This window comes from Mandrillus leucophaeus, unplaced genomic scaffold (assembly GCF_000951045.1).
Source record: "Mandrillus leucophaeus isolate KB7577 unplaced genomic scaffold, Mleu.le_1.0 Scaffold39, whole genome shotgun sequence".
NCBI classification, from domain to species: Eukaryota; Metazoa; Chordata; class Mammalia; order Primates; family Cercopithecidae; genus Mandrillus; species Mandrillus leucophaeus.
This window is the reverse complement of record NW_012104142.1, coordinates 2,635,608-2,649,414: the sequence shown is the minus strand read 5'-3', so window position 1 is coordinate 2,649,414 and position 13,807 is coordinate 2,635,608. Positions and strand designations below refer to the sequence as shown.

The window sequence follows — 13,807 nt, the reverse complement described above, 5'->3', positions numbered from 1 at the left end:
TGAGCTGGCATCCATGTGCTGGGATGTCTCTGCCACAGGCATCCTCAGCCAGGGATGCTGGAGGAGGCCCCACAGATGTGAAGTTCCCTCTCCAGCATCCTCGGGGATGGGGAAGGGTCCTGCAGGGACGGGGTGGGGGTCAGGGTGGCGTACAGGCGATGCGGACGTAGGCTCGGCGACTCTTGGTGGTGCCCGCAGAGCTCCAGGCCACGCACTGGCACCAGTAATCCTCCAGCCCAAAGAGCTCCTCCACCTGCTGCCGCGACACCTCAATCTGCACCTCGCGCACCCGCAGGCCTGGGAGGAGAAGAGAGTGCTGTCAGGGGGCAGGGGCAAAGCAAGAATGTGAGGCACAGGACACCCCAGGCCTTCCACCTCGGGTCCTGCTGGCTCTCTCACCCAAGTGCCCCTTTCCATCCATTCCTCCTGTCTCCACCCTGGCCCAAGCTTCATGGCCACTCACCTGCACATTGCAGTGGCTAACACAAGCCCTCTGCCCTTCCAATGCATCTTCTACCTGGCAGCTAGTGTCATCTCCAAAATGCACAAGTGGTGTGTCATTCCTCCCTGATATGAGACCCTTCATGCGGGCTCTCAGTGGCCTGCAGGCCTGTAGGGTCATCCCCAGGAGCGGCTCTGAGCTGCACTGTGCATTCACCGTCCCCACCCCACTGCAGCCTCACCCGGTGTCTTCCAGGCTCTCATGTTCCCTGGCTCTGTGGCTACAGAGCCACGGGGCCCTTGCACATCAGTCCCCTGCCTGGAACTCTTCTGTCTCCTCTGGGCCCAGTGGCCTCTCAGTCCCTGCCAGATTTCGGATCAGCCTCACTTCCCGAGGAAAGGCCCCTCCACCCTGCGCCTCCCCCACAGCTCTCCCAGCACTGCTCGGCACTCCCCCTACTGCACCCGAACTTTGTCTATGCGGCAATCACTCCCCTACCCAGCCTCGTCTCCTCCCAGCACCCACCATTAGCTGGACTCAGATTATTTATGGACGCATTCATGTGTTAAATGTCTGTCTCCTGCAGGAGAACAAGATGGGGCTTTGTCCTGCTCACTGCTGTGGCCCAGGGCTTGGCACAGAAAGGGGGCTCAGCACGTGCAGAGGTGAGACACCTGCTCTCCCTGATCACTACTCAGGCCACGTGGGAGCGGAGCTGAGGAGGTCCCTCTTCCAGGGAGCCCCTGATCTCTCAATGGCTCCCTGGTCAGGGCCTGGGAAACTTCCTACATAACAGGACCTACCAGCCTATACAAGGGGGTCAGTAGGATTTCAGTCAACCATCCCTCAACGAAGCCCTCCATGCTCAAGAAAGCAGGGAACCTGCCAGGAATGGGGACATTCATCTGAAGTTCCTCCCCAAAGGTTATAGAGGCCTCTTCCTCCTCCAGGAAGCCTCCCTGACTGCCTTGTGTCTCAGAATTGCTAAAGCTGCTGCTCCCTGCCACAATGTGTCCTATCTCATCCTCTCATTGCACCATGGATTGTTAAGGTACGCACAGCTGGTGGCATGGTGGGTAAGGACAGGGTTGGATGGCTGGACAGGTTTGTGTCCTGGCCCCACCCTCAAACCCCAGCTGGGTGACCTTTGCGAAGTTACTCAGTCTCTCTGAGCCTCGGTTCCCTCATCATAGTAAACTCTCAAGGTAAACTCTAAACAAGTTATGGTGACTACTCCGCCACAGCGCCCAGCCCGGGCCAGACACAAATATACTCTGGCAGGTCATCTGGATCTCAACCAGCTTCTTCTGTTACCTTTGAAGGAACTGAGGCCCAGAGAGGGTAGGTGGCAGGCACCAAGTCCCCCAGCAAGCTGCTGCAGAGCGGTCAGCTCCCTGGCATCTTTCCCAGGTTAGAGCTTGGTCCCCTCACCCACAACTCCTCTCTGGACCTCTCCTGATGAAGTCACTGCTGTAACTCTCCTATTGTTGAGGAGGGTTGGGTCCTTGTGCAGGGAGTCCAGACAGGGGGGACAGCCCCGTCCTGATGGCCAAGGATCTAAATGGGAGGTGGCTAGGGGTTTGCCATCCAGGGAAGAGGCTGCTTCAGGGGTGGGTGGCACTGCCTGCCTGCCATGGCTGCCCGGGGGCTGGCTCCACAGTCAAGGCTGCATGGCCCAGGGAGCAGAGCCCTGCCCCTTGCTTACCAGACTGTGAACCTGGAAGAGTGGGCCCTTTTAAGGGGGTCACCCATGCAAGGTTTCAGCAGCACCAATAGCTGGACAGAAGGAAACCACCACCAGGGAGGAGGCGCGACACCTCGTCCATGATCACCAGCAAGCAGAGATGCAGGGAGCATAGGACGGGGACCTCCGGTGTCCCAGGCTTGAGGCCTAGCACCAGACTGCCCTCCCAAGCATAGCAATGTCTGGACCAGGACACCCAGGGTTGGGCCGCCTGCCCCGATCTGGCACAAGTTGGTGGGGGGCTGTTCTGCCTCTCCTGGCCTCCAGTCGTTCTCTTCTGTTTTCAGGCCTCAGAGAGTGCTAGGGAAAGCCAGGGCTAGAGAGTAGGAGGCTGAAGTGGAATCAGGCCCCACCACTGCCAAGGAAGCTCTGCCCATTATTTGCAGCTAATGGGGACAACAGTGCCCCAATTTCTAGGGCTGGCAGGGCCTGTGTGCCTGGTGGCAGGGAAGTAAGAGCCATGCTGTTATTATTAGTAATAATCACAGGGTTATTATTACTATACTAACGGCCTGTGAGGGGCCCCAGCAGGCACACTGTTCCCTTGCCTTGTCCAGACCCCGATGGCTGACCTCTGATACAGGCCAGAGGAGCTCAGTGGGCAGAGAGGTAAGGACCGTTTGAGAGAAAGAGGCCAAGGAAAGCCCAGAAAGAGGACAGAGGAAGCAGGTGTTTATTGACTGCCTGCTGGGCCCTGGCATGCTGCTCTGTGCTATGTGTGCCACCTGGCTCTACCCTCACCAGGACCTTCAGTCAACTTCCCAGTTTACAAAGAGAAGAACTGGGGCTCAGAGAGGTCGAGTGACTTCCCCAGGGTCACTCAGTCAAAGAGTGGGGGCAGCTGGCAAATATGTGTTGTTTAGTTTCCCCTTAAAAATTCCTTTTTCTGGCTGGGTGCAGTGACTCACACCTGTAATCCCAGCACTTTGGGAGGCCGAGGCAGGAGGATCATGAGGTCAGGAGATCGAGACCATCCTGGCTAACGTGGTGAAATCCCGTGTCTACTAAAAATACAAAAAATTAACCAGGTGTGGTGGTGGGCGCCTGTAGTCCCAGTTACTCGGGAGGCTGAGGCAGGAGAATTGATTGAACGTGGCGGGTGGAGGTTGCAGTGAGCCGAGATCATGCCACTGTACTCAAGCCTAGGTGACAGAGCGAGACTCTGTCTCAAAAAAAAAAATTTCCTTTTCCATTTTTATATTTTGGGTGAGCATGGGACTCCAAATCTATTGTTTAAAATTATGTTTAAATTGTGGTAAAATACACATTCTATAAAACTTAGCATTTTAACCATTTGTAAAATACGGTTCAGTGACCTTGAGTACATTCTGGAGTATGGTTTTAAGCCTGACTGGTTCTGAAATCTGTGAGCTTTACATGACAAAACAGAAACTAAAGAAGGGGGAAAGAAGGACAGTGACACAGCACGTCAGGGAGACAGAGACTGAGGCAGAGAGAGGGGGAGGGAGAGAAAAAGAAAGAAGGAAAGCAGGCACATAAGGAAAAGAGAGAGGGAGAAATGAGCAGGGAGAGGCAGCGAAATCAAGAGAGCCGAAGAAAGAGAAAGCAAAGGATCCAGACAGAGACGGGAAAAACAAAAAGCCAGGAAGGCTGCCCGGGAGCCCCGAGTCTGGGGTGGGTGGGCTCTGTCCGGTGACTGAAGCGGGGTCCCACCTGCCTGTCTTAAGCCCCAGGGAGGGCTTTTCACCCTGAGGGCTCTGCACTATCAAGAGGGACCTGGTGGCAGTGAGCAAGAGCCCCTCACTTAGACTCGAGGGCACCCTGGGGGTAGGCTTAGTTCTGGGACATATGGGGAACCCCAGGGCTCTGCCTCCTCCTCTGGGAGTACCGAGGGTCCCCCACACATCCGAGAAGGAAGGGACCCCACACTTCCTCGCATTTCCCAGTTTCGGCTGCTCTCCTCTCTCCCTCCAGATTTGGGCTACATCCCAGCACCACTTGAACGGTTATTTACTTAATACTCTCAACTTTTTCTTTTTAACCTAAAACAATTTATTTCGACGCAGGAAATGCCATATCATTATTGTGAATGGAAACCAGTATCACTTTCCACAAACAGAAGGGACTGTAAAAATAACGATTGCATTGAATTCTGGGTCGGTGCCGTGGGGTGCCAGGGCCGTGAGGCAGAAACCTGCCCTCTTTGTTAAACAGGGAGATTGGCAGGTGTTTGGGAGGGCTCAAGAGCTCCCACCTGACGGGAACTTGCTCCCTGACAGAAGCAGAAGGATGGAGAAAAAATGGAAAGGGAGTGAGGGCTCACAGGGCACTCGGTGCTATCGAATGCAGTGGGGATGGTCCCAAAGTCAGGCTGGGACACGTGGCCAGCATTTGGGGAAATGCTAATCCAAGGTGAAGCCCAGGGTGGGTGGTGGGGAACTGAGGACCAGGGGGCACCATGGCTGTGTGAAGTCTCACATGGAGCCAGGCCTGTGCCTCTCGGCCTGGGGGGTCCTGGGGGTTCCAGGCACGTGGGGTGGGCTTACCGGTGGCCTCATCCAGGCCTTCCTGTGTGACATGGTCGTTCTGGCTGACCCACTCGCCGTTGCACTTGAAGTAGATCTGCGTGGCGGGGAAGGCGCGGCAGCGGAGCTCCACAGGCTTGTTCTTCACAATGTAGGCGTCCTGTGGCTCCTGCAGGAAGTAGGGCAGCGGCTCTGCCGGAGCCGAGGGGAAGGAGTCAGGGAGCACCTCGCTGCCGGAATCAGTGCCTGCAGAGTGAGTGGAGACCTCCATGAGGCTGTGTGCTGGGAGGGCCCTGTGGCACCCCTCGCCCACCCCGGGGGCCCACCGCAGATGAAGAGGGCAGGGGAGGCAGAGGTGGGGCAGCCAGAGCCCTGCTGGGGACGCAATCTGCAACCAGGGTCAAGTCTGGCACTCCTGCGGCCTCAGTTTCCCATCTTGCCCTGCTTTTAAGAGGCTAGGCTTTATAAAGAGCCAGTTCCCGCTCTGAGATGCTGTGCGATTGTACTTCATTACAGATGGAGAGGCCAGGGAGGTCCCGGGAGGGGAGGCAATCTGTCTGGGTGAGGATACCCCTTGGGCACCCCCCAGCGTCTGCTCCATTGTCCCTGCCCGGCCTCTATCCAGTTCCTCATGGTGACGCTACCAGACGCAATGGGCTGGAAATGGGGCTGGGGCTGGAGCTCAAACCAGGCCAGCTCTGCCCTGGAGTCACAGCTGCCCTTTGCAGCCCCGGCCAGGCTGGCAAGCAGGACAGGAGTCAGGGCTGCGGGGCAGGGGTGGGGTGAGCTGGCTGAACCAGGCCTGGACTCCACAGTGCTCGGCCCCTTGCAGGTCTCCTACCCCAGGGGAAGCCCTCCTTCCCAGAAGCCTCCCCACAGAGCTCACCTCCCATGGTCTGTGGCTTTCACCCAACCCTTGGCCTCTTCTTCCCAACCCCCACCCCAGCCCTTAGCACAATGGATGAAGAGACTTCAGAGCAGACGAGGCTGTGCCTGTGGCAATCTCCTCCCATGAAGGGGGCCAAATGGAAATCCTGGCCCACCCAGTCTCCCTGGAAAGAACTGCACCTCAGGAGGTGAGACAAACAGGAAGAGGGGTGTGGCCACCGCCAGTGCCCAGAAGTCGGGAAACCGGGCCGCTGAGCTGCTGGTTTACAATCCACCTCCGAAAACGAATTTTCCAGCGCCAAATGCCAAATCATCAGGTGGCTGGGCACAAGCTGTCGGGGGCCTGTCCTCCTCTGCTGACTGCCCAGAGGACACAGTGAATGAAGCTGTGGGGTGGCGCATGGCTGCCCAGCCCCTCCAGCCAGAGGCCCCACCTACAGCCGAGGGAGTGGGGAGGGTGGTGTCCCGGGAGGCCTGTGTGGCCACTGGGATCATGCACTTGTTCTCTGGTCTAGAAGGCCATATTTGGCCCTAGGGAGTCCCCCTATAGGCAGAGGGGCCAAGGGGACACCTAGTTTCCCAAGAACAGAAAGTCTGACTATGCTTTCTCTTTGTGGACCAGGAGAGCCTGCTGAGACTGGGGAACTTGGGAGAAAATGCATAAACTATCACCAGCTTGGGGCCTAGGCCCTGGCCAGTGTGTATGGGGGGTGGGGGCGGGGGAGCTAACAAGATGACACATGACTCCAGCTTCATCCAGCATGTTCTGTAGGGCCCAGGGAGAGAACCTTAACTCCTACCTCGTTATGCCTGATGAGCACAAGAGGTGGACACCCTTCCCCTGTCTCTGGGCTGCTCTGAGGATCGCATGAGATAAACATGCAAGAATGCCTAGGTGGGGCCTGGCGCACAGTAGGTACATGTTGCTGCATTGAAAGAACAACTAATGCTTACCCAGCATCAGGTGCTATGTTTGCAGGAATTTAAATTGTTAACTTATTGAATTCTGGCACCAACCCTGTAAGGTATGTTCTATTAGTCCCCAGTTTAGAGATGGGTAAATGGAGGCTCAGGGAGGTTAAGCAACTTGTCCAAGTTCACACAGCTAACAAGTGGCAGATCAAAAGTTTGAACCTGAGAAAAGACTTCACCGTTTGGGCTGTTGTCTCAGACTCCACACCACCTATCATTGATGTAGCTCTGTAACGGTGTGGGTGTCTCCACACCGGGGAATCCTAACAGCACCCTGACAGTGACCAGAACTCCATAGTCCACAGGGCTCTCTCATCAAGGGGCCAGCAAGGCTGGAACTGTCCTCATTTCAAAGCAGAGGAAACTGAAGACCATTCAAATGGTTCGCATGACTTGCCTGAGGCCACCCAGTGAGCGGGCAGCTAATGTGGGAACAGCAAGGTAGATTCCTGAGGCCAGGCCAGGGCTCTCTGACACCTGCTTCCCACTGCCAGGTACAGGGACACGTTCACTGTAGGCAAACTGGTAGCCCCCTAGGGCTGCTTGGGGATTTGATGAGATGACACAGTGACTTGATCACAGCCCAGGGAGCTGAACACTGGCTTCCAGTGGCCTGAGAGCTGGTTGCTGTGCACACCCTGAGATGGCCACTGAGGCTTCCCTGCCAGGCCAGGCAGCTCTGGGAGAGCAGGATGGAGCCAGGAGGGCATCTGGGCAGCAGAGAACCTGCCAGACTCCATGCCCACCACTGACCACCAGCATCTTGTCTCCATCTCAGCCCTGAGGGCTGTGGGACAGAGCTCTGCCTTCAGACTCAGAGGCCCCTGGGTCTGAACCAGCCCCTTGCTGGCCTCAGGCAGCTTGTCTTTGAGACGGCGGGATTGAGCCTCCCTCTGGGGGTGGGTCACAGCCACAGGAGAAGGGGCATGGGGGCCCATGGGTGCATGTCACGTGCCTACACCCATCTCTAACCGTACCGCCCCCAGCCCCGGGGTGACAGCTGCCTCTGTGCTTTGCAGCACTGCAGGCTGTATTATGACTTTGTTTTATAACTCTAATGCAGACCATTTATAAAGTGGGTACAGACAGGACTGAGGAAAGCAAACATTAGACATCCATTAGTGCAGCAGGCCCTGCGTCTGGCAGCCCTACCGCCCCACTCTTCCCACCCTGCCCCTCCTCTCAGCCCTGGTGCAAAGATTCAGCTCTGGCCTTGGCAGGGACGCAGGCCAAGTGTCCCCTCTGTGCCTGTCTGTTGCAGCAGCACTGGATGGCTCTTGATGTAGCTGTTGCCCTCTTGCTGTGTCCCTATACCCTAGGTGTCCTGGAGGCAGAGACTGCCAGGAGATACGAAAGAATGAAAGGCCCACCTGAGGTTCCTGCCTGGAGGGACCACGAGTGGACTCTGCTGGCCAGCACACAGCAGGTGCACAGTGAATGCAACTTGAGTAAGGGAGTAGGCCGGGCGTGGTGGATCATGCCTGTAATCCCAGCATTTTGGGAGGCTGAGGTGGGTGGACTGCCTGAGCTCAGGAGCTCGAGACCAGCCAGGCCAACGTGGCGGAACCCCATCTCTACTAAAAATACAAAAATTAGCCGGGCATGGTGGTGTGCACCTGTAATCCTAGCTACACGGGAGGCTGAGGTGGGAGAACTGCTTGAACCCGGGACGCAGAGGTTGCAGTGAGTGGATATTGCACCACTGTACTCCAGCCTGGGTGACAGAGTGAGACTCTGTTTCCAAAACGACAACGACAAAAAACAGTAAGGGAGTAAGTGTGGGGCATGCCAGGGCCTGTGCAGAGCCCTCACTTCTCCCTGGCCCTGGCTTGGGCCCCAGTGACTGAGGAAGGCTTGAAAGGTGGGCTAGATGACAGCGACCCATGGCCAGGCTGCATAGGTGCCAGCTGGGTGGGAGAATAATGGGGTCTTGGGGTTCCTGGATGCTTACCCTGCCAGGCGCTGCTCAGAGGGTGGTTCATATAAACTCAATGAGCTCCACAATAACCCTAGGCAGAGATGCAGAAATGTTTTGATTTTTAGCATATCAGTAATTTTTTTAAGCTATCCCAAGGCCAAAAAGAAGTCCCTAACAGGAATGTATTAGATCGCAACAGCTTTGTAAATATTTATATTCTGAAATCTTAGGATAAATTGAAAGAAAAAATATATTTTTATCCCATTCCTAAATAGCCACAAAGAATTATGAATGGGGATGTGTGCACCCGTCGGGCGCTGTACAACTTCTCAAACTTTGGAATCCGAGTGGACACCACTACTCTTATTGTTTGTCGTGGGCTACTCCCAAATGCCACAATCCCAGCTGTGCAAAGATATGGTGCCAAATAAAGGAAAGCAGAGTGATAGGACATTGAAACTGTGAGCTACTCGTTGGTGCAGTGTCTGACAGCTATCTAGCATTACTGTGTTTCCCACATTGAAAATATCCCATGGCTCCCCTGTGAGGGTGCTGAGGAACCCTGGGATAATTTGGCACACAGTTTGGGAACCACAGGCCTATGAGTTGGATATGATTATTATCCCCATAGTGCAGATGAGGAAACTGAGACCAAAAGTGTTTAAGTGACTGGTATAGAGCTATAAAGCTAGTAAGTGGCATCGCTAGGGGGCAAATTCAGGGAATCTGATACTAGAATCTGTCTTCTGAGCTCTGCTGAACTGGAAATGGGCATTTAAGCCTACTACGTGCTACTCCTCACAACTCTTCCCATTTTACAGATGAAAACGTGGGGCAACAAGGGACATGAAGGGTCACCTGGTCGATGGCAGGAAGCAAGGCTTGAGCCGCGTCTCTCAGCCCCGCCTCCCAGCCCCGCCTCCCTGGCCGCTCTGCAGGACTTCCTGCCGCTCTGTCTCTACAGAGGAACCGCATCTAAGATAGGCTCCCCTAGAAGTCTTTGCCTCAGCCAGGCCGGGTCTGGGTTTCCTGCTGGCAGGAAAATTCCCACAGAAAGTGTTTTTTCCTAATAGTAGAACTCATTTGGGCCTAAGTTGCAAAAGTGCAGCCTGCCTTTAAAGCTGCATCCAAGAATGGTCCAGATATCCTGCCAAGAAGCTATGAAAGAGGACACATCCCTGCACAGATGTAACAACAAGACAGTCAAATGAAGGACAGGAAAAATCGCTGGAGGCAGAGGCCCTGGGTTTGCATCCCAGCTGGGGACTGGCACTGCTGTGTGGCTGTTCTCTCCCAGGCCCTGGAGTTTCCGTCTGTCAAATGAGGAGGTTGGCCAAGTCAGTCTCTTAAGCCCTCCTCTGCTTCTAACACTTGGAGGTTTAAAGATCCCTTAAGGGGAATCTGTTCATGTGTGAAAATGTCCAGTTGAGTAAATGTTTTTCTTCAGAAAGCACATTTGCTTAATTAAGTTAGGGTCCCTTTCCTTGCCTTTGCTATAAGGTGGTCTTAAAGTAGAGCGTGGGTAGAACCCGGGGAAGGAGGAGGAGAAAACATTTACCCTTGGGCTCTCCTAACCATGCTCCAGCCCACCCATCCCAGGCCTTAGATCAAAATGACCACCAGCACCTGTGGATGGGACCTCCGAGGGGCGCCATTCAAACTCTCACCTCTAATTTGCCTTTACCTGCACATATGAGGTCTCTATGGAAGTTACTTAAAGGGCCATCTCATCCAACTTCTCCCATCAACTCCTCAGCCAACCTTGACTCACATACCTGTGGGGACAGGGAACTCATCACTGCTTTTCTCAGCAACGTTCTTCTTTGGACAGACCTAATAGTTAGAAAAGCCTTCCTTACTCTCAGCCGCAATTTGAGATTCCAGCCATTGCTAGAATTCTAACTTTTTTTTTTTTTGAGACAGAGTCTTGCTCTGTGGCCCAGGCTGGAGTGCAGTGGCACAATCTCGGCTCACTACAACCTCTGCCTCCCGGGTTCAAGCAGTTCTCTACCTCAGCCTCCCGAGTAGCTGGGATTACAGTCACTGCCACCACACCCAGGTAATTTTTGTATTTTTAGTAGAGACGGGGTTTCACTATCTTGGCCAGGCTGGTCTTGAACTCCTGATCTTGTGATCCAGCTGCCTTGGCCTCCCAAAGTGCTGGGATTACAGGCATGAGCCACCGCACCCGGCCTAGAATTCTAACTTCTAAACTAACTAAACAGTGCACTTCCCAGTCTGGAGCTTACAGCCTGGTCTCCCAGGGCATCTTATCCAAATATTCTCTAGAAGACACATTTTTGCACCCCTCACCTCCATGCTGGCTTCCTTATGGACAAGTTCCTCATGTCATCACCCATTTAAAATGCAGGAGGATGAGGTGACCAGGTTAGGGTCTAGCGGGCACCTTCCTGCTTCTGGAAAGTCTGTTTGGAGTCAGACAGCTCAAAGGCTCCTTCGCAGTTTTGGTGGCTGCTCCTGGAGGGCAGGGAGCACACTGTGCTCTTCCTGGTGTCCCCCATGGGCAACAGGGCGCCTTCTGGGAGTGGAGTGGAGCTGGTTGCACAGCAGGCCCTGTGCCCATCTGTAGGCTTCTTCCCAGGGGTTAGGCCTGTGCAGCGCCTGCTGTGGAGACACAGGCTTGTGGAAGAGGTGTCAGACTCTGACCCACCTGGATGAGGAGTGAGGGCCCAGGAGGCGAACGGGTGAGTTCAGGACAAATGTAAAGACACTGTACTTCTCAGAGGGTCTTCTGAGAGGAGGGGGCGGCTCCAACATTCCTAAGCGAGAGATTGTCACTATTCCCAGGGGAAGCCAGGGAGTGCTATGGCCCCTACCACGCCTCTGAGCCTGGGCCCAGGCTGACCCAAGAGCCAGCAGTCCTGGTTCCAAGCCTCACCCTGCACTGCACTGAGACCTTGGGAGGTTGTTTGACCTCTCAAGGCCTCAGTTTCCCCATCTATAAAGAAGTGACTAGCAGTTCCTGCCCTGTCAACTTTGGGGTATTGCTGTGAAAGGTCAACTGAGAAAACAGATGTAAGTATCTTTCTTAACAAGCACTGTGGGCCGGGCGCGGTGGCTCACACCTATAATCCCAGCACTTTGGAAGGCCAAGGCCGGCGGATCACCTGAGGTCAGGAGTTCGAGACAAGCCTGAACAACATGGCGAAACCCTGTTGCCACTAAAAATACAAAAATTAGCTGGGTGTGGTGGCGGGTGCCTGTAATCCCAGCTACACGGGGGGCTGAGGCACAAGAATGGCTTAAACTTGGGGGGCAGAAGTTGGGAGATCTCACCACTGCACTCCAGCCTGGGCAATGGAGAAAGACTCCATCTCCAAACAAACAAACAAACAGGCAATGCAAGTGCCCGGGAGTGGCAGCAGGCAGGAGCTATTCTCTAGCTGAACTGTGTGTGGGAGGTCAGACACCCCACAGGCCGTTTCCTTGGCCTAGCACCACCTGAGCCCGAGTAGATGAGACACATAGAAAGTCAATGTTCAGAGAGCCTGGAGCCCCTGGAGTCCTGCGTTCTACCGGCTCAGAGAGGGGAAGTGACTAATGCAACACCACACAGCAAATTAACAGCCAAGCTGGACCAGAGCCCAATTGCTGATTCAGGACTGAGGCAGGAGAGTGGGCCCAGAAAGACAGTACAGCCACGGCAGGGTTGTGGGTGAAGGCTTGGGCTCTGTGATTCCCATGCCTGGGATGGAAATTCCTGCCATCCATCTCAGCCGGGTCCACTTCCGGTCAGACCTGTTGCCCAGGGTGGAGACCTCAGAGGGAAGCTGCTGTGGTCTGGTAGGGAAGGCCTTGAAACCCCCACCGCTGGCTTTTGTCTGCAGGCCTGGGACCCCCAGGCTTACCACCAGGGGTGGGCATCTGTAGCCATATGCAGGGTTGTGTGTCTCCAGGGCTGACTGGCTCAGGACAGGGAGGGCAGAAGGAGTCAGGCGGGAGGTGAGGACAGAGAAATGCCCCACGCTGGGCACATTTATCATCAGTAATCACAGTCTTTCTCTAGCCCCTGGACACTGGCTGATTCTCCCCAGACTTGACCTCCCACTGCATGGAAAATCTCTCCCATTCACTGTGTGGCTGATGTGCCCAGTGGGGAGCGGGGAGAGTTGGGGGAGAGAAGCCCATTTATTATTATGTTTTAAAAACACACAACCCCACATGGAAGGACCCCTCCCTGGACACAAAGCCCTTCCTCCATCTGGCCCTGGCTCCTTGCGGCTGTGGGGTTCAGGCTGGGGCCCCCTCGGAGGCGGTCACAATGGCCGTTACCGATGACAAATGGGGGCTGGCGGGCTCGAGGGATGCCGAGTCATTCCTAACAAAGGTGGCTCCTCACGCAGCCCTTTTCCCACACCCTCTGCACCCATCTGTGCCCTGACATCACTTCCTCTGCTGCCACAGGAAGCAGCTTCGCCAAGGTGGCCAGCTGGGGCAGGGGCCTGCATCCTGAAGAGTGTGTCCAGCTGCTCCTCTGAAACGTCTCCCTCGAAGGACTGTGGGGCAGGTGAAGGAATGGATGGGAGGCTGGGGTCAAGGCCCCAGGGCAGGTGCAGTGCTGGGATGAGCCCGGACCCGGCTGTGGGGACCACACTGCTTACAGAGCTGGAAAGGGCACTACGGTCACTGGGTCACTGGCCACCCCGACTCCCACCTCCAGGCCCTCCCTCCAGACCCTTCCTCTGGCTTTGGGTTCCTTTGGCTCAGGCTTGGGGCTAATTTTTGGTTCCTTTTCCAAGTTTCAGGTCTGATGGGGTCACTGTGATAGAGGCCTGGGCCCTGAGATGGGGATATTCTGTTTCCCCTTCTTTTCCCAGACAAGGAGCTCAAAGCCCTCTCATCCATGCTCCTGCGGGTAATAAGCATATTCCTGAACCTGACACTTAAAATCCTGTGTGTTCCAACGAGACAGTGCACATCATCATCAACACAATGACCCTGCGAAGCTGTTCCATTTTACAGACGCGAAACTGAGGCAGAGGAGTGAAAGGACGTGTTCAAGGTCACAGCCACCAAAACCCACAATGGCCCTGAGGGCCCAGCAGGGGCAGCTATTGTTCTGTCCTCTCAGGAGCTCACTAGTTTGCTGGAGGGGACGGGGTCTCAGTTTCCTGACTCCAGCACTTGGCTTCCCTTGCTCTGTGGACCTGCCTCTCCTAAACCGAGATCCAGGGGTAAGGCCTGGGGCCAGCCTGGCCCCCCACTCAGTGACAGGTGGCAAGCCCCCTCAGACACACACGCTCACACCAACAGGCCCACACATGCTCAGCCAGGTTATATCCACAGCTATCTCCAGGGACACCCTGAGAGCCCTGCCCAGGCTGGGACCGCGGCGC

The 13,807-nt window shown here is 55.3% G+C and overlaps 1 protein-coding gene across 2 annotated transcripts in view; it reads right to left on the bottom strand.

The window, feature by feature from the left end:
- Positions 1–13,807, bottom strand: part of UNC5B (unc-5 homolog B (C. elegans)) — a 97,166-nt gene that overhangs the window by 17,801 nt on the left and 65,558 nt on the right. For both annotated transcript variants that reach the window (XM_011991078.1, XM_011991079.1), the window contains exons 2-3: positions 4,694–4,918; positions 154–297 (exon numbers count right to left, since the gene is read on the bottom strand). In XM_011991078.1, the coding sequence (XP_011846468.1) occupies positions 154–297; positions 4,694–4,918 (369 nt within the window). The remainder of the gene's footprint in view (positions 1–153; positions 298–4,693; positions 4,919–13,807) is intronic.